This window comes from Quercus lobata, chromosome 10, assembly GCF_001633185.2.
Source record: "Quercus lobata isolate SW786 chromosome 10, ValleyOak3.0 Primary Assembly, whole genome shotgun sequence".
In the NCBI taxonomy this organism is placed as follows: domain Eukaryota; kingdom Viridiplantae; phylum Streptophyta; class Magnoliopsida; order Fagales; family Fagaceae; genus Quercus; species Quercus lobata.
This window is the reverse complement of record NC_044913.1, coordinates 39,250,095-39,270,502: the sequence shown is the minus strand read 5'-3', so window position 1 is coordinate 39,270,502 and position 20,408 is coordinate 39,250,095. Positions and strand designations below refer to the sequence as shown.

The window sequence follows — 20,408 nt, the reverse complement described above, 5'->3', positions numbered from 1 at the left end:
ATTGCTTTTATCTAGACATAATATACCTTTTGTTTTTTGTTTTGCTTGGTATTAAAGGAAAAATGATTTGGCTAGGAATGAGATCCTTCTACTAAAATGTAGATTTGAGGGAGAATGTGGTGTGTTGATTGAGACCATGTTTTATGTCCCTAATAGGAACAAGATAAGTTTTGGTATTGGAACAGTTTAGTAGTGACCCGTTAGATTTTACTAATAATACAATTTTGGTCCTTTTGTCTATCATAAATTGTATATTGATGATAGTTACTGCCTTTTCCAAGTAGCTACTTTTTCCAATTTAAATGATGAAATTTGCATAGCTATTCATTTGATGAAATGATAGTTAGTGATATGGGTTAAATTCAGATTGAAATTGTTTTAAATGGGACAAAGGCTCAAAGTTGAGTTTTAATTATGTCTTCAATTAGGTTTTCTGTCAATTTAGGGATTTCAATTCCTATTTTTTTGTAAGAAAATATTGTGGATATGGATTGGTTTCGTAGTGGAGATAGTATTGAAGAGCCTCCCAACCCTCAAAATCTGACAACAACCCTACAGGTTTTGCTTTAGCTTCAAGCTCTACTTAATTTCTTTATTCAGATTTCTAATTCTAATTTCTTTTATGCCTTATGTGAATGATCTGATTTATTAGAAAAGAAGAGCATTTTGTGCATATTGTTGGATAATATATTTGGGTTGTGCATTTTTTTTTTCCCTTAGGAACCAATATTGTTGCATAGTTGCTGAATGTGTGGAACATTGAGGAGCTCTTACTGACATCAGGTTTTAATAATCTTGGGGATTGCTTTTATCTAGACATGATATACGTTTAGTTTTTTGTTTTTGTTTTGCTTGGTATTAAAGGAAAAATGATTTGGCTAGGTATGAGATCCTTCTACTAAAATGTAGATTTGAGGGAGAATGTGGTGTGTTATCGCACTCTCTCAAATACTATAACTCTTCTGTTCTCAAAGCCCCTAACTTGGGTAAAGCAACTGTTTTCTAGGAACTATTTTAAGGCAAAGCAAAAGGGTTTGACATGGAGAAGGCTTTATTGGCAAAGTCTATTCGTGATTTTGAAAAAGCAATATCTATGGTATCTTAGCACAAGAGATGTGGTTGGGAATTTGAGCAAGCAAAGATGATTTATAAAACTCTAAGTTTTGTGTTGAATAAATATATGATGTACTCTTCTATATAATGTAGATTTGTTGTATTATGTTCTTTCTCTACTCTTTTTGAGTCATAGCAAAAGAATTTGACATTGGTAACTATATTCTATTTATTTATTATGAAAATAAGATTGCAATCATTATTGCAATTTGTTTATTTGTTTATTCACAGTATATATGTAACTATGAAAATAACTTCATTGCCAATGGACCTATGGTAGTGGTATTAATCTTTTTGGCATGTATGTATTTTTATGGAGATGATATACAAGATTTCTTTATCCCTTATTTGTCTTTATAATTTTTTATTGGGCACAAGCGTGTACTAGGGTTGACAATGTTTAATATTTGAATTAGTAAAGATTTTATGTTATGATTGGGTCTTCTCCATTTAGTTGTATTATTTGATTAGTGAGTCTTGAGACATTTTGATTTAGTGCAGCAAATGATAATTGCAATATTGTTTTTTTCTTTTTAAAGAATCTCATGCATCGCACGGGTTGGCGACTAGTTATTATTTAATATACATAATTTTTATCAATTTTCTTTTACATTTAAAAAAAAAATGAAAAGTAGGATCTTATTATGCCCATCCATTATACAATATAATCCATAAAGTCATTTCACAAATCTTACATAAGATCTTGATTTTAACAAGCTTTCTTTTAATCATATATATGACCTACTTACGTGTGACTTGTTTAAAAAAGTAACGAGATTAACACGGATCTCTAGTTTAAAGAAAGAAATTCTTCTATTGTGGATGAGAGGAAAACTTTAGTTAAGCTTGGCACTGGGGCTCAAGCACAAGGTACGGGCTTGAGCTCAAAGAATTAAGCACACAATATTCGAAGATTGTTATCCACATTATGGGATCACCGATTACAAGCCCAAAGTCTTGACTATAACAGAAAATTGCACCCCCTCATAATAGGTCCACCATGATTCACGACCATGATGATAAGGTAGTTGAAATAAATAAACATTCAATGTATAAAAGGACCTAACCTAAGCATTGGAGTGACTAGGCTGCTACCACTCTAAACTTTCTTTGTCCTTAAAGGTTTCCAATTGGCTGGTCAACCACCTAACAACTAATTCATTACCAATAATCTTTTTTTTTTCTTTTATCTTTTTTTTTTTAATGAAAAATAAAATTATCCTATATTTGATCTGTCATATGATTCAATTTGTTAGAAGCCTTTCCACCAAATTTACTCATACTCCTGATTAGCAAGTTTGCCTTTTAATCATACTAGTCGCTAATCCGTGCGATGAACGGGATAGTTAAATAAAAATTAAAAGAATTTATTTTGCTTAAAGTTCTATGACTTGACCTAAAAAAAAAAAAAATGTATAACTTGAAAATGAATGAAAATAAGTAATTTTTTGTTCAATATAATAGTTTAGAAAAATTCTTTTTCTTTCATATCATTGGTTTCACATAATACATCCCGGTGCAGGCTATTCTATGGTGATGACTTCACATAATACTCAACTGCAATTAAATCTAATATCTATTACCAATCTAATATATGTTATTTGATAGTAGATCTATAAATTGCATTCTCATATTCTTAAAGCTTGTCACATCATTATTATTATTTATATATAATATAAAAATGAAGTTTTTGACTTTTTGTGAGACTTAATATGGAATTAAGATTAAAAAATAATTATATTTTTTTTAATTAGACCTCATGTTAGAATTTAAAAAAAGAAAAAGAAAAAAAAAAGGATTCACTTTAGGTTTCAATAAAAAAAAAAAAGACTCACTTAAAAAAAAAAAAAAAAAGACTTTAGGATTAAGGAAAAAAGAGAGAGAGACTCCTGTTAGGACTCTCTCTTCCCTCGTCAAATTTTTTGCAATTTGGTACTATAAAATCAAAAGAATTAAATCAAATTAAAAAATATAAATAAAAAATGCTGATGCGGAAAAATTGTGGAGAGGTTAACCAAAATCCAAAGGTTTCAATATCTAATATCTATTACCAATCTAATATATGTTATTGATAGTAGATCTACAAATTGCATTCTCATATTCTTAAAGCTTGCCACATCATTATTATTATCTATATATAATATAAAAATGAAGTTTTTGACTTTTTGTGAGACTTACGTTAGAATTAAGATTAAAAAATAATTATATTTTTTTTTAATTAGACCTCACGTTAGAATTTTTTTAAAAAAGGAAAAAGAAAAAAAAAAGGACTCACTTTAGGTTTCAAAAAAGAAAAAAAAAAGACTCATGTAAAAAAAAAAAAGACTTTAGGATTAAGGAAAAAAGAGAGAGAGACTCCTGTTAGGACTCTCTCTTCCCTCCTCAAATTTTCTGCAATTTGGTACTATAAAATCAAAAGAATTAAATCAAATTAAAAAATATAAATAAAAAATGCTGATGCGGAAAAATTGTGGAGAGGTTAACCAAAAGTCAAAGGCTTCGGTTTTATATATATAATACTAACCCGTGCGATGCACGGTATAATTTAATAAAAAATATATATTTTTTTGCTTGAAGAGATAGTGACTTAAAAATGAATGATAATAAGTAATTCAATTTATATATAAAAGTTCATAAAAAATATATATATACAAACTTCACCTCACAATACCAGTTGAGAATACACTTTGATCATCAAATATAATTATATAAGAATTGCATTTAGAGAGAGATTATGATGACTACACTAAGGACAACATTTTTATAAAGGAATTTATATGCTTGGAAGAGCATAATACTTATATATATATATATACAATTAGAGTTAACTTGCACAATTGCTGATTTTTTTTTTTTTTTTTTTTTTGAGGGAGAACAATAGCTGAACTTATGCTTCAGATATTACTCACACTTCATAAATTAAGATTTGAAAAACTTCCAACAATATCCAAAAAATATAATAATAATAGTTCTTCATATATTAATTCTTTCATATAATACCTTTATAACCCTTGCACAATCAGTGTTCTTCATAAGGATGAGCCCTCCAAAAAAATAAAGAGAAAAAGAAAGCTTACCTCGAGGAACACTACCAAAATCATTACATTGGAAAGCAAAGGTCTACAACGGTGGAGAAAATCACGCAATGAAAACCAAAGATTTATTGAATCAAGACCGTGATATTATTGAATCAAAACTTTGTCACATATTACAAAAAGAGATATGTCCTCAGGATTAATACCATTGCGTTTGACACTAGAATAAGAGATAAAATTAATATCTTTAATTTACTTCTACCTGAGAGTCTTTAATCACATGAACACAACCCGCCAGGCAGCAACCTTTAGAGTTAAGGAAATTGATAACAACCACAAAATCTCCTTCAACCTCAATCACATTGGTGTCAATCTTCAGAGCAATGACAATGGCTCCCTTCAGGGTTGTGAGTTTAGGGTTATAAAAATAAAGTCGAGGGTTTCACCGTTTAAGTATGAATTATTTTTGTTATTTAAATAATAAATATATAAGGTATAAAATCTAAAATAAAAAAGAAAAAGAAAATAATGGTGACGTGGAATAATAAATATATAAGGTATAAAATCTAAAATAAAAAGAAAAAGAAAATAATGGTGACGTGGAAAATTGTGGGAGCTTTAGATTACCTACTTCAAATGTGGCTTATTTAGAATACTCATGACTTAATGAGTCATGTGACTAAGCTTCAAAAAAAAAAGAAAAAAGTATGTGACAAAAACATATGATTATATTATGAATGGTCACATGATAAGTTAACTCATGATTTAATAAGATATGTTACATTATGAATAGTCATATAATGAGTCGACTTATAAAGTAATAAGTTGTGCAATTATAATGCATTTGATTTTATTATTAAAAAAAAAAAAAAAACCTAGATTTCATTGCTTAGATGCCCTAAATTAGGTTAACAATGTGATTCCGAAAAAAAAAATAACAATTAAATTAAACATGTAGTTGCACTGATAAAACATAAATGTTATTATATTTTTTAAAGAATAATTAAATTAAATGCAAGTATGTATTTTTTATTATTATAAATATTGTTGAATTTTAACTTACTTATGAGGTCTATTTTATGATTATTGTTCATTATAATCGGATCAATATACCAAATTTTGGTGAGTTTTACACTAATGAATTGTCTGGAAACGAGTTGAATTTCACCGGTTCAAAGAAGATCCTTTTGCCTGGAAGCGTTTCTATTACCAACACCATGCCGTCTTTAAGAAGTCAGAAGAAGGAAAGACAAAAATAAAAAATAAAAATAATTTAGCCACCACCATTCGGTCCATTACGAACTGAATAGGAAACAGTTTCCAAATTACCACGCATCCATCACCAAATGATACCTCTGCTAAGGGAAAAACAAAAAATAACGCTAGAAATATAAATTTTATAAATATAAATTTTTTTATAAAATTGTTTATAAATTATGATGTGATGAATAATTATTTGTAAATGAAAAAATAATTTTTTTTTAATGTGAAAAAGTGATTTAATAGTAAATTTAGATAAAAATCAATAAAAAATTACCTACATCAACTGTTTATAAAAATATTAAACCAATAAAAAATTAACCATATCAATTATTTATAAAAATAATGACATAGTGAGCTATAATTAGTAACTAAAAATAGTGTATAACTTAGCATTACAAAAAATAAAAAAATAAAAAATAAAAAGAGCATTGCAGCTGACATGTTTGAACATTGACTTTAGTTTTTCATTGATGAGTCTCCAGGAAGCCAAACCGAAACCGGTATTCCGTGAAAACCCCCACGCTTCTTCTTCTTCTTCTTCTACACATACCACCCACCAAATACCAACCAATAATACCCATGATCATTCCTTCTTTCCATGTCGCAATCATCATATATATATATTCGTATTTTTAACCTGTTCATATTCAAACAGAGGTGTGGACTTTCAAACACACACTTTCCTCCATCATCAAATTCCACCACCACCACCACCACCATCAACACCAACGCCTCTCCTTTTGTTTGGTGATCTTTGAGAGAAATGGGAGCTTTTTGTTCGAGGAGTTCAAAACATGACCATGGTCATAACAATAAATATGCTAAAACAAAAACTGGTCCAACAGCAACGGTGAAGAAGAACAATAGTAATAATTTGACAAAGCCGCAGGTACAAGACTCGAAGCAAGAGGTACAACAGCCGATTGTTGCGCATTATGAGATAGATGGTACGGGTACAGGTGGCGCTGCAGCAACAGAAGATGATTTCTATGATGGGATTCCTCGCTACAACGCCGCCTCTCTCAAGTCAAGATCAATACGCTCTAAGCAAGCTGCTGTTGCTAAGGTACTTCTTCTATTTTCTTTCTTGTTGCTATTTGTTGAATTCAACAATATGCCATCTGGGTTTTTCTGTATGTTAGATTTTTATTACCATTATGAAATAATATGGGAAACACCAATAGAAATTTATAGTGTTAGAAGAGTCGCTTCCAAGTAGCTTAACTGGTAAAGTCATTTGCTGTAGAGTCTCACTTGCACGAAAAAACGAAATCATCATAAACTAGATGTCATATTTTCAAAAAAACAAAAGATTTGTCAATGAACTATAGCGCTCAATTGGCGCCTATAAGTTTAAGGCCTATTGGGTGCGTGTGTAACTTATTAATAATAAAAGAAATTATTGAGTTGGAAGGAGAAAAGAAAAAAAGTCTTACGTTTTTGGGGTTTAAATGTGTCCTTTTTACAATGTCTATCATTCAATCATGCTTGTCGAAAAATTGTTGCTGCTTACATGCATCCGGTATGCATATTGCATTGCGGATAGTATTTTTCCCCAAACCAATTTGAGTGAAAGTTCCTCAAACCAATTGTGTAGCAACTTGAAAGACTATCCGCTGTACTTTTAGTCACGTTACTTGTTTAAATAATTATGTGATTTAATACACGTGAATTATCCTATAAGCCGCCACATAATAGGTTGGAGGAATCTCCTCTAACTTGGTTTAGAGGAAAACTTTGTTCATTGCAAATATAAAACCTGCTGGTTGTTGGCTTGTTGCTGTCTGCTGCTTTTGACTTCCTTTGCTATTAGAGCATACTTCAGAACTTAAAAAAAAATAATAATAATAATCATAATAATAATGTATACATTTTGATTCCATTTCTAATAACTTTCATAGTAAAAGAGCCTATAGTAAGTGCTGTAATATTTCAGGTCTCGGAGGTGAGTTCACGTTTAGGCAGGGCTGGAACTCTTGGGCTTGGGAAGGCAGCAGAGGTCTTGGACACACTTGGGAGTAGCATGGCAAATTTGAATTCTGGAAGTGGTTTTGTTTCTGTAGTAGCAACCAAAGGAAATGAAATTGGAATTTTATCGTTTGAGGTTGCAAATACTATTATGAAAGGACATAATCTTATGAAATCCCTATCAAAAAGAAGTATTAGGCAATTGAAAGAAGTGGTGCTTCCTTCGGATGGTGTGCAAAATTTAGTATCGGAAGATATGGATGAACTCCTACAGATTGTTGCAGCTGACAAGAGGTGGATACTGGATGAAGTGTCTAATGCTTATGATAGCCTTCCATTCTGTGGTTGATGTTGCTTTTAGTAGTTTCATTTTTCCATTTCTTTGTTTTCTTAAACTTTTATCTTAGAGAAATTATATTACGTTTACAGGGACGAGTTGAAAGTATTTTCAGGGGAGGTGGTTCGCTTTGGAAATCGTTGCAAAGATGCTCAGTGGCATGAGCTGGACCGTTATTTTGAGAAGTATCATAAATTTCACTCACTTATTTTGTTTGGCTATGAAGTTCACTGTATATGTCAGATTGAAGCACTGGTCTTACTTGGTGACTTTCTGTTTTTTCCAGAATCAGCAGAAAGCTTACCCCTCAAAAGCAACTGAGGGACGAGGCAGAATCAGTGATGCAGCAACTGATGACATTGGTTCAGTCTACAGCTGTGAGTATCATCCTTTGTTTTACGAGGGAGAAAGCATTTTTGTTTGTTCAAAATGGATAATTGGCCTTTTTTGAATTAGAAAAAATATTAAAGAAATTGGATGAATAAATTTTGGTTTCACATATCATTTGAATGATTTTGGAAAGCTAATCAGTGGCATAGAAAATTGGTTCATCTGTTGTAAATAGGTATTCTTAATTTGCAAGTGTATGTGAAATGCAGTAACAGTTACAACGTTTTTGACAATCTTTTTTATTTATTTTATATAAATTATATATTTTTCATTATTGGATTCAATAATTCTAGATCATAATTTGATCCTCAAGGAAGACAAGCAATGGCTATTGAACTGGCTACACTTGAGTTCTAGCATCTTAGATTCAAGTCTGATGATTTGGTGGATGATGGGTGGTTTGACAGGCCAGTTAAGGAGGAGGTAATTTTGACACGGAAATGAATAAGGAATTTAGGATAGAATTCAAGGTCCAGATAGATTTCTCTATTGGCTTCTGGCATGGTTTATGGTGTGGGAAGGCTCCTTTACAACTGTTTTTCCTTGAACTATGTGGCAATGGACAATGAAGCTATTGTTGGAGACCATATGCATTGCGTTGATGGAAGCCTTTGCTTTAGGCCTAGCCTCTCAAGTTGTGAGAGTATTTTTATTTATTAGGTTATATGTCCTTTGTCAGGGGTTTAATCCCTTTGTCCACTTTAGGGTGTGGTAGGGATTAGGGACCTCTAAAGCATGTTTTGGGCTCCATTGTATATCCTTTTTTTTTTTTTGGGTAGTAAAATTCTTAACCAATCACCCCCCCCCCCCCACCTCCCAAAAAAAAAAAAAAAAACTTTGTCAGTGGATGTTATTTAACAAAGGAAGTTAAAAAACCAACTGCCTCTTAGGTGGATTGGACCGATTGGTACCTTCCAAGCACTTCTGTGCTTGGGGTACAAGGAGTGGAGGGGTTCAGGTTGTAGCATTAGGATTCCTAACCAATATAAAAAAACGAAAGAAGTTAAAATCTGTAAACATATGTGAGAAGAGTTACATTCTCTCTTCCTGCCTTGAGTAGGATTTTATTACTTAAATATACTTTGATTTTCGCAGCTGCAATTGAAGGCCATAATGTAGGATTTTTGTGATTTTATTTGAGTCTCCAGATTATAAGAAATGTTGTGTGCTTAGTGCCAAATTATTATTAGTTAAAATATTAAAGGAGAAAACTCTTATGTTTCTTTTGGTCTCAGGAATTATACCATGAAATGCATGGTTTGGATCGATTTGAGCAAGATTATCAGCGTAAGCGTCAAGAGGAGGATAAGTCACTTGCCAATCAGAGAGGTGATTAAATTTCCAAGATTTTTTTAATAAAAAAAGCTTAAAATGCGGCATCTTATTTCGTGCAGAGACATAATTTTTGTGAATGTTACTGTTAAGAGTAGTAAATGCTGGGTTTCTAGGAAATGAAAATTTTCTTGAAATATTTTAGACTAAAATAGAAAAGTTTATTAGTATTTTTACATTGACTACCTTATGGAAAAAAACTAAAATTTCATTTTTTGGTGGTAAGAATTGGAAAAGAAACTTGCATTTGAATTGTAAATGTGCTTTAAAGAGACTGGAAAAGATGTACAGTAAGATTGCCTTTTGTCATTTTGACGCACTGTGCCTGTAGGGAGGGGGAAAAAAACATAAATGCAACAATTATAAACACCAAGCAAGTGAAATTTGAAAGCTATAATAATCAGCCAGAAACAAACATTTATCCAAATGGTAATTAAAGCTTAATGCAATAATTTGGAATGGAAAAAATCACCCTTACTAATTACCACTAGTACTGTGGACAGTTTTTTGTAAACGGTAATGATACAGTATTTTGCATGGTATGGCCCTAATGTAGTACACAAAGGATTTCTGCTTTTATCAAATAATAGTAAGTATAGGAAAAAAGAAAGAAAAAAAGTTTGTTCTTTTGCGCTGCTTCTTTTAGTAAAAGTTTTCAATGACTTGGAAAAGCAAGGTGTATAGTAGATTGGGTCCATTAGGCACCTAGCGTGAATGGAACTTGCAATGAAAATGTCAATGTGTCCTAAAGAGATGGAGAATGATGTAAGGTAGGATTTTATTGTTTGAAAAAGATTCGTTCCACTAAAAAAATGTTTTATTGCAAATGAGGATTCTTTACCATGTTGTTGGTCAGTGTGGTTTTTCTTTAGTTGACTTGTGCATAAATTTGGGTGGATACTCTATAATGAGTTGCCATGTTATTTGTTAAAATTATTGTTGGGGTTAATAGTGAGCTAGAAGAAAGAAAGAGAAAGCAGAAGCACATAAAAATTATTGTGGTTTGGTTTGATGGCCTATGTCCACAACGAAATGCCCTCAACATCTACATATTTGCTATTGTGAATTATTGTGTTGCAATGAACCCATTGGGTTTATATAAAGAGACTAACCTTAGGAAATGGTGCAAGTTATAATGTGCAGTACAAATACAGCGGTACATGTTATATAGGTACATTAAACCCTGATATCTCTAACGTTATTATCGACAACACCTATTGTTGGGACTGAACTATTTTGGATTGTTATTATATGATAACTACTGTTTTGCACTTCATAATATTTGTGGTTTAAAAGGGTAAAATGTACTAAGACCTCCTGTGCATGCTTGAAGGCTTTTATAGTCTAATAGTTAAGTTTAAAGGGACCAAGCATCAAAAATTAAAAATCTTTTTGAGACATGTCGTTTAAGAAAATTTCCAACTCCAACTCCCCCTTCCCACTCTAATGCATCCCCTTTTTTGTCACCACTCTAATGCATCCCCTTTTTTGTCAGTCTTTTTTTAGTTTAATCTTATTTTGTTTAGTAGTTCCAGATCAGCTTCCCTCTCCCTCTTCTTTATCTTCTTCAATTTTCACTTTATTTTCTATATTCTTTTTTTAATCTACTGGGGTTCTTTTGAAGACAAAATCAACCACCTAAATTTAAAGGAAATAATTTGTTTTGTACGTGAACTCATATATGGCTAACGTCAAATAAACTTATTCTTAGTTCTAGGTTATGAGCAATTTACCTAGGATTTTAAACATAATAAAAAACTATTTTAACTTTTTTTCAGCCATTGTTAACTGCTTGTTTTATTCTTTTATCTTTTTCATGTTTCATTTGTTTTCAACACAAGATACATTTCCATTGCCAGTAGTATTTTTTTATGGAAAGTTGTATTAGAGAGTCTGAAGTATGATTTCAATCTGTTGAGTGCGCAGGTTCATGTGCATCTGTGTAGATGAGTTATAATTCATTATGTAGTAAGTTGGTTAAGTTATTAATTTACTAAATAGCAATCAGTTTTTAGAATCTTTCTTTATCATGTAGGTGACAATGTTGCGATCATAAGGGGAGAAATGAAAAGCCAAAAAAAGCAAGTAAAAGTTTTAAAGAAAAAGTCCCTCTGGTCCAGAAGTATGGAAGAGGTAACTTTGTATTACTAGCTTAAATAGCTTTTCTGGAGACAATGTTAACTGAATGTGTATGCCAAAATACTATTTTTATTGTCATGAACAATTCCTTTATTGGGTTATTTGGCCATTATATATCTGTTGGTGTTGCTAAGATACTCTTTGTGAGGGAATGTTTGCATTATTTGCATTTTAGACCAATTCCCAATCTTGACTTGTTTTTTCACACTTTAAAAGAGGTCACAGTTGTCATTTTCAACAACTATTATCTCCTTCCCTGTCCAAACCTGCTCTGTATCTCTAAATCTCAGCTCCAGCAACCCATTCATAATTGAAGAAGATAATGTGCCATGAGTAGTACGCAAGGAGCACCAAAGTCATTTAAGATTTTTTTTTTGAATTTAGTTTTTAATGTTGAGGGTTTTATGGGATTTAATTAGGTACTTTCCATATTGTTGTAATCCATGAACCCTATTAAACTAGTGCTCTTGTAATTGTTAAAGGCAATAGAATTTGATTAAGAAATTGATGACTTGAGAATATGTGCTCCTCTTTTGTTTGGTGATGATGCCAAACACCCCTAGGTGGTGATGCCTAAGGTTTCCAGGCAGATTCTAGGTGGGGAAGTCTAGGGTTTGTCCTGTTTATCTCTTTCGTTCCTCGCTTATCTCTAATTTTCCTATATTTTCCTGAATCAATTTTAACTCAAATGGCCATTCCTCCTTCCTTAAAAATGGTTGGAGGGTGAGTTCATGGGTTCAAATCCCATTGGGCGTGTGTGTAACATACCAATTAAAAAAAAAAAATTGAAGAAGAAATTGTGCAGAGGTCTCTCTAAAATACCCCTTCTCAGACCACAAAATCCATAGAAGATAAAAAGATCCAAATGCGTATGGTTTGAGCAGTGGTAACTGAAAGAGAGGAGTTAATTATGAAAGCAGAAATGTCCCTAAGATTCCACAATGTTTTAGAGATGTGCAGCATGAGACAATAGCTTGTAACAACTATTGCTATGACTGAGAGGAAATGCCAGAGCAATGAGTAGACAAAACAGTTAAACAGAGGAGTGTGTCAGAGAAAATTATGTCAGGTGATGGCACTTAGAGAGTATTTATACTTGGGCAAACTAGTAGGAGGGAGAGAACAAGGAGCTGAGTTTCTTACAAGGACAGAGTCCACATGCAGAGGAGTCTGGTTGTGGAATGCCAGGGGTGGTGTCACACCCCACAGCAATCATACAGGCCTGGTGCATTACATACGGGAAGGATCCATTAAAGAAGACAGAATAAACACACACACTTTTTTCTTTTTTTTTTGGGGGGGGGGGGGGGTGGGGGGAGGGGAGAAGGGAAGGAAGATTGTGAGGAAAGTGAAATGAATTTAAAGACAGGACAGATTTAGAGCCAAGATAGTAACTTTTGCCTAATGAAATCTAATAGAGAGTATTTAACAACATATTATATGTATGTATCTTTGCATGTTTTGTTGGTTGGTTGTAACCCTTTTTTTTTTCTGTAGTGCTTTTGATTTTTTTACCTCTCATAATTCAATGGCTTTTTTTTTTCTTGTTAAAAAAAAAAAAATTATAAGAAGAAATAATTAGATAAAGCCGAAGAATTTGATTGAAAGGTACAATACTTTGGATTGCAGGTGATGGAGAAGCTTGTAGACATTGTCCAATTTTTACATTTTGAAATACATAATGCCTTTGGCAGTTCTGGTATGTATGCATTAATTTCTTTAAATTATGTTTAAGCTTGCCTCACCTATTGTTTCATTTTAATCTCCTTTACCCTATGTTTGGATGGAGGAAGAGGGAGGGAGAGTAGAGGAGAGTAGGGGGAGTGGAAGGTGGCTGAAATTTCCCTCCCTCCCTCTCCCTCCATCCAAACATACCCTTAGGTAATATGTTGTCCAAACCTCTGATACGTTTTCTGGAAAGTTGAGTTCTGCAAGCTTGAATTGGCAAAGAGAAAGAAAAACTGCAAATATCTTGCACAGATCCAATTACTATGAAGTTCCCTGAAAGCTGATTCAAAATTCAGAAATTTTATGAAAACGCCTCAATTTTTGTGCCATAGTTATCACCAAAGTATTCTAGCACAGAACTCATATGATTTCTTATTGTTAATAATCAATTAAGCAATTAATATTTAGCAGTTAAAAGTTAGAACAGAAGTATTAATCATGATTCTATTTTCCACATTTTGCAGAAGGTTGTGAGCCGGCAGATGAATCTCCGAGCAGTCATCGAAGACTGGGACCTTCTGGCCTTTCATTGCATTATGCAAATATAGTGATCCAAATTGATACTCTTGTGAGTTGCCTGTTTCACATTTGGTAGTTTATTCCACCTTTTCTATTTCGAGATTTCCTGAAAACATGATTAGTTTTGAGTTTATAAAGATGAGGTTAACTGTAGTAACTGATAATTTCTGATATCTGATGGGATATCTTACTAATGAAGGAAATGTTTTAAGTAATTTATAATGAATTTTTAGGTACTGTTTTCAAGAAATTGAGAGATTGGATGAAGGGAAATTGTGAATTTTGATAGATGAAAATTTCTAATAAATTTATAAGTAGATCTGGGTACTGTTTCCCAGAAATTGAGAAATAATTTCACAAGATGGAGAAAAAATGTGAATTTGTGATAAAAGAATAAGTACATTTGCACTATTAGGGTGTATGAATCTATCATGAGATGGGTGGTAAAAAAGATCTTCCGAATCGAATCTAAGAATTTTGAGTGCATGCTTGAGGAAGGTGGTTCGTGTTTATCTTGAGAATAATTGAAAAAGGAAGGGTTTTTATGTGATTGGTTGTGTTGGGAAAGATGGAGCTAAGTGGCTTCTGTTCACAGCAGATCGTTTTTTATTGCACAAAACTTAGGTACAATTCATTAGATGTTGTACCTTTGGTTTCCCAATTAAATGCAACAATGCGACAGTGTTGGTCAACGTAGCCACCTCACCCCACCCCATGATGGGTTTTTGTTAAGTAAGCTTAGCCCCATGGGAGGGGGAAGGGGTGATTTAAACTAGTGACCTGCTTCATAAGATACGGTCCCTAACCAATTGTGCTACCTCTTGGGATACCATTGAAGAATTATTGGGGGCTAATCATGACATAATAAACAGAGCAGTAGTCATTGAGCGGCTAATGGGTTTTCAGGTGAGACGTGGTGACAAAGTATGGGAATCTCTTATACCTTCTTTGCAGATGCTACATCATCTCTTTTTTGGAGCTGAGATTAACCATATAAGAGTTCTTTGTTGTATTCTACCCCTACTATGCTTTAAGCAACCATTGGCTAGAAGATGAACTTGGGGAAGAGTAAACGGATTCTAGTAGGAGATGTAAGAGGGGCAGAGGAAAAGGCCTGCTGGTTTGGTTGTAAGGTATTTATTGACATATGTCTCCTTTAGGCTTATGGCTTGTGTCTTCTTTCAGGGCTAGATCTGTGTGGGATGCATTACTAGAAAACTCTAAGGAGGGTAGCAAAATCAACAAAAAGTCATGTCTCCAAGTGGGAGAATCACCCTAATTACAAGTTCTCTCTCGAATATGCATACTAACTTTATGTCTCCTTTCACTATGCCAGTATTTTTGGATAATCTGAATAATGAAGGATTTTCTTTGGGGAAGAATTGGAGATGGCTACAAATGAGGCATTGAGAGCTTCTACAGTTGGTCTTTCCATGGAAAACTATTTGGCTGGCAAGGCTCCTCCAAAAGTTATCTTCTTTTCTTGGGCTGCAGCTTGTAGGAAAATTCTTATGGTTGATAATTTGAGAAATAGATGGAAGATTATTGAAAATTGGTCCTATATTCCTAAGAAAAATGGTGAATTGGTGGATCATCGCTTTCACTAGTGCTCCATCCCAAGGGACTTATGTTTGTTGGTATTTTTGTTGTCTGTCATTAGATGGGCTATGCTGGGCACAGTGATTGAACCTTTTCATTGTTGGAGTCTGTGTTTTGGGGGATGTTGGAGGTAAAGAGTTTGGATTTAGTACCTTTGTGTCTAATATGGACGATTTGGATGTAAAGGAATAAGAGGACTTTTGCAGATATTGAACTGCCTCTCGATAGGATTAAGCATTTGTTTTTGAGAACTTTATTCCAGTGGATGTATACTGAAGGTGGTGTGCCTTCTTCTTTTCTGATATTTCAAGATTCTTCATCTGTAAATTTATAATCTTTGGGGTACATTTTGTTTTTGGAACTAAGCAATCTCCATGGGACTCTAGTAGACTATGTGTGTACTTACGCTCTCTGGTTATCTAAAAAATTGAATCACTTATTCCACATCCACCCCCCCCCCCTCCCAAAACACACACACACACACACACGCATAAGCAAAGGTAGATTAAGTTAATGAAAGTGTGTGATAGGTAGCGAAATTCTACAAGGTGAATCAAGAAACCTTCTATCATTTCAAAGGACAGATTACTTTTTTACAGAAAACTCATCTTGCATATGCGATTATCCCTTGTTGCATCAAATGGGTTTATTTACTTGACTAATAAAGGGCAGGGTTGGACCTCTAGCCAAACTGCCTTGTCCAAACTGAGTCCAATGGCATCTGATTTTATTTAGTGTTTTCTCTTGTAATTTGTTAATCTGTCTCTATGCCACTAAACTTCTAATGTTATAAAGATTTTCATTTAGTCAGATTTGATGGATTCAGGTACTCCGGTCAAGTTCTGTAGCTCAAAATACAAAGGATGCATTATACCAGAGCTTGCCACCTAGTATAAAATCTGCTCTACGCTCCAAATTACAATCTTTTCATGTTAAAGAAGAGGTATAATCTTATTTGGTGGTATTTTGTTTTACCTTGACAAGATATTGAAGTCTCTTTTGAGTAGGTAACTCATCTCCACGAATATGTAGTTCCCCCCTCCATGCTACACCTACTGAGAAATCAACTGTAGACCATTTCAATGCCAAGGAGGGGGGGAAATATATATATATATATATATATAAACTCTTACTTTCACATTACATTGCATAGAACAGTTCTTTAAAGTTTGAACTGAATTTCTCTATTAAACTTTCTTATGATTTTTTCCTGCAGCTCACTGTCACAGACATCAAAGCTGAAATGGAGAAGACTTTGCAGTGGCTTGTTCCAATTGCCACAAACACAGCCAAGTAAGATGGCCAGCTTTTCTGCCAACGCCTCCCATAAGTGACAATTTTCATAGCCTTAGTTTAATAGCTTCTCTTTTTGTCTAATGATATCAGAGCCCATCATGGTTTTGGTTGGGTTGGCGAGTGGGCAGGCACTGGGTAAGTAACAATCATAACCTTCTTTTCCCCTTTCCTTAATAAGTTGTTACTGTTTCCTTTTTATTATGGATAATATTCTTAATTTTCTTTAATTTAGTTTCATAAGATATGATTTTGCGCTCATACAGTTCTGAGGTAAACCGGAAGTCTGTGGTGCAGACTGATTTGATTCGAATTGAGACATTCCACCATGCAGATAAGGAAAAAACTGAAGCCTATGTACTTGACTTATTATTATGGCTTCACCATTTGATCAGCCGAAGTAAGGCTGTTACAAATGGTGGTGGCATGAGACCACCCATCAAGTCCCCAAACAGTAAATCCCAACCAACAACAACCGAGCAGCCCAAGCAAATGCCAACAAATGGCCAGTCACCTATGCTAACAACTGAAGAACAGGAGATGTTGCAGTGTGTAAATAAGAAAAGACTGACCCCAGGGACCAGTAAGAGTCAGGACTTCAATCATGGGAAGACCAAGTTAAAAAAGCAAAGCAGTTTGAGCAAGAGTTGTAACACCTCCCCAACAAGGGGAAGCAAGGAATTGTTGCCTCTTAAGAGGATTTCTTCTGGGCTTCCTCTCATTGTTCTTGGTGTTGAAAAGGAGCAGGCATTGGATGTCATCGACGCATTGGATGTCATCGACAGAGTGGCCGTGCTTAGATAATTTACCAAGAATAAATCACCTTAAAGTTGAATGGAGTAGAGTCATATATGGATTAAACAATCAGTCTGCTCATGTAAATGCATTGTATTATGCAGTTTACATGATATTTTTGAGTATATGTATAAATTTCTTAGCATGATTTTAGGTCCTCAAACCTCAGTGTGTCTTGGGTAAAATTGACCTCTTCTTCTATAGGGATTTTTTAATTTTTATTTTTAAGTTTGTTATTCTTTTATTTTATTTGGAATATCGTTGGGTTTCCATGATGAATATCCAAAAAAAAAAGAAAAAAAATCTCATGGATCATGATAAAAGCAAACCACTGAAGAAAAGGCATTAAGTACTGATTGTTTTCTTCGTCCTTGAAATAATATCCAGCAAGAAAACATGGGAGAGATAATATATACTAGGGGTGTCAATTCAGGTTAGCATGTCGGGTTCGTATCGTGATGAGGTAGTGGTATTCGACTAAATGGCTCAACCTAAACCCAATCCATTTAATAATCGTGTCATGATCCTTCAACCCTAACTTGACATATTAATAAGACAGGTTGACCTAACCCAACCCACTTGACATGTTTAATAAACGGGTTGAACTTTTTATATATGCCTCATAGAATTTTGGGATGCATTTTCTTTTCCCTCCATTCCAGAGCAGGATTAACCCAGCCGTGGATTAGCCTTTGATTTATTTATTGCAGAATAGATGCTCAACTCATGGATTTGGCCATTAAATTTAATAATAATAAAAAAAAAAATCAAAATAAAACTCTAAAATCTACATACTCATTTTGAGCTTTGTATTTAAACGGACACCTTCTTCTTCTTTTTTTTTTTTTTTTTTGTATTTTCAACTGAGACAATTAAAATTCAAATTTCCCTCTATATTGTTGTAATTTAATAGAATTTAAAATTAAAAAAAAAAAAGAAAAAAAAAAAAGGCTCTGCATCCTTTCTCTATTCTTATCATATGGTAGTAATTTATTTATTTTTAATTGGTAAAAAGTGGAAGTTATTGTATAGTAGGACTTTACTCTTTTTTGGTAATACATAATTTACATTGATGGACCTGGCTGGACGATTTAAATCACTCGAATTCGGAAAAGGGAAAAGTGCAACTCATGCATGCTTATCTTTGTCAATAACTGAGGGCATCTAAGGGCCTACCTTCTCTTTCTAGCAAATACGACTCATCTTGATGTGGCACCTGTTGGAATGTATTGTGTATATTTGTCTACAGATATGGACACAAGTTGTTTCTCAATATATATATATATATATATATATAGAGAGAGAGAGAGAGAGAGAGAGAGAGAGAGAGAGAGAGAGTTAAGTTCAAGTTACACCCGGCGTAACTCTAAGCAATGTTACACTATTCAATAACTTGTAATTGAATTAATCTTTTGAAAATCTAACCATTGAATTACATGTTCTATATGTTCTTAACATGCATGCCAATTTTCATATCAATCAGATGTTATTTACCATTTGATCCATAAATTCATCTTGTATGCATTATTTTAAATTACAAAAACTTGAATTTTAACAATTGATTGATGACATGGTTATTAATCTTTGATCACATTGAAATTTTGTAAGCATGGAGAATATATGAAGATAATGTAATCTAACGGTGGATTTGTCAATATTCGTATCCAATTAAAAAATATTGAGTGGTGTTATATTACTTAAAGTTACACCAGGTGTAACTTGAAACTACCTTATATATATATATATATATATATATAGACACAAGTAACATCACATCATATATTGAGTACTCGTAGTGTATTTGTTAATAGATCATTTTAGGAAGTTTTTAAAACTATTTTGATGATAAATATAAAAAGTTGTTTAAAAAAGTCAGTTGTATCACCACATAACTCTTGGCGTGATGATCATTCTACAAATACAAGTAAGTTAAAAAAAAAAAAAAAAAATCAATTGCTTTTTTCATTTCAATTGAAGTCTAATTTTGTGTCATGTGTCTCATCTATCTACTTTTGTATCATATGTCTCATCAAAACTTTTTAATTTTCGTATCAAATAAGTTAATTTAGTGCAAAATATGATAAGTCCAATATAAATAAATTATAAGAATCTCAATCATGTATTTATTTAAAATATCTAAAATTAGAAGAATAAAGAGTTTCTAGAAATAATTTAGATTTGTCAACTTTTTATATAATCCTATAAACAGTCGTTATTTATTAAGTAGAAACTTGAACCATAAGAAACACATTCATATATCTAAAATTAGAAGAAGAGAGACTTTGAAAGATAAAGCTTTCTCATGCCATTTGTTTGTTTAGCTAAAAAGAATTTAAATTTATCTACTTTTTACATAATATTATAAACAATCATTCTTTATTAAGTAGAAAGTTATATATGGTGTGTGTGTGTGTGTTTTTTTAAATTGTACTCGTACATATGCACGGGGTTCTAAATTAGTTTACTATTAAAATGAGTTCTTTTGATTGGAATACTATTATTTTTATCTGGTTCATCACTAATATTATAATTGTAAGGATTGGAATTAGACCCTCAGCCCAACGAAGATGGATGATAGTGGATTTTACCCTCAGCCCAAAACAATATATTTGTCAAATAGTGGATTTTACAAGTAAAAGACCCCATAAATCAAGTATGGGCCATAGCAGATTCAATTTGTGCCAAAAAGATAAGAAAACACAATTTGAAGGGAATAACACTCATCGGTTAAGTCCGAGGATGAAGTGTTCTTATATTCACTCAAGTTTATATGAGTACAAAATGCTCTATTTTTTTCTCCTTTTTCTTATCAGATTCCATACCCCATTTTTCACTGGGGCCATTTCTTTATATAGTCCTACTCTTTGTAATCCCAACCTTCCACTTATTGATCATGT

At 32.8% G+C, this 20,408-nt stretch overlaps 1 protein-coding gene across 1 annotated transcript; it reads left to right on the top strand.

Moving 5' to 3' along the window:
* Positions 1–5,876: 5,876 nt before the first annotated feature.
* Positions 5,877–17,753, top strand: LOC115965768. Its single transcript, XM_031085066.1, has 12 exons — positions 5,877–6,477; positions 7,348–7,673; positions 7,809–7,901; positions 8,003–8,093; positions 9,342–9,435; positions 11,474–11,571; positions 13,207–13,276; positions 13,770–13,873; positions 16,250–16,366; positions 16,640–16,716; positions 16,810–16,854; positions 16,983–17,753. The coding sequence occupies exons 1-12, from the start codon at positions 6,175–6,177 to the stop codon at positions 17,518–17,520; spliced, it is 1,956 nt and encodes a 651-aa protein (XP_030940926.1). The 5' UTR covers positions 5,877–6,174; the 3' UTR covers positions 17,521–17,753.
* The last annotated feature ends 2,655 nt before the right edge of the window (positions 17,754–20,408 follow it).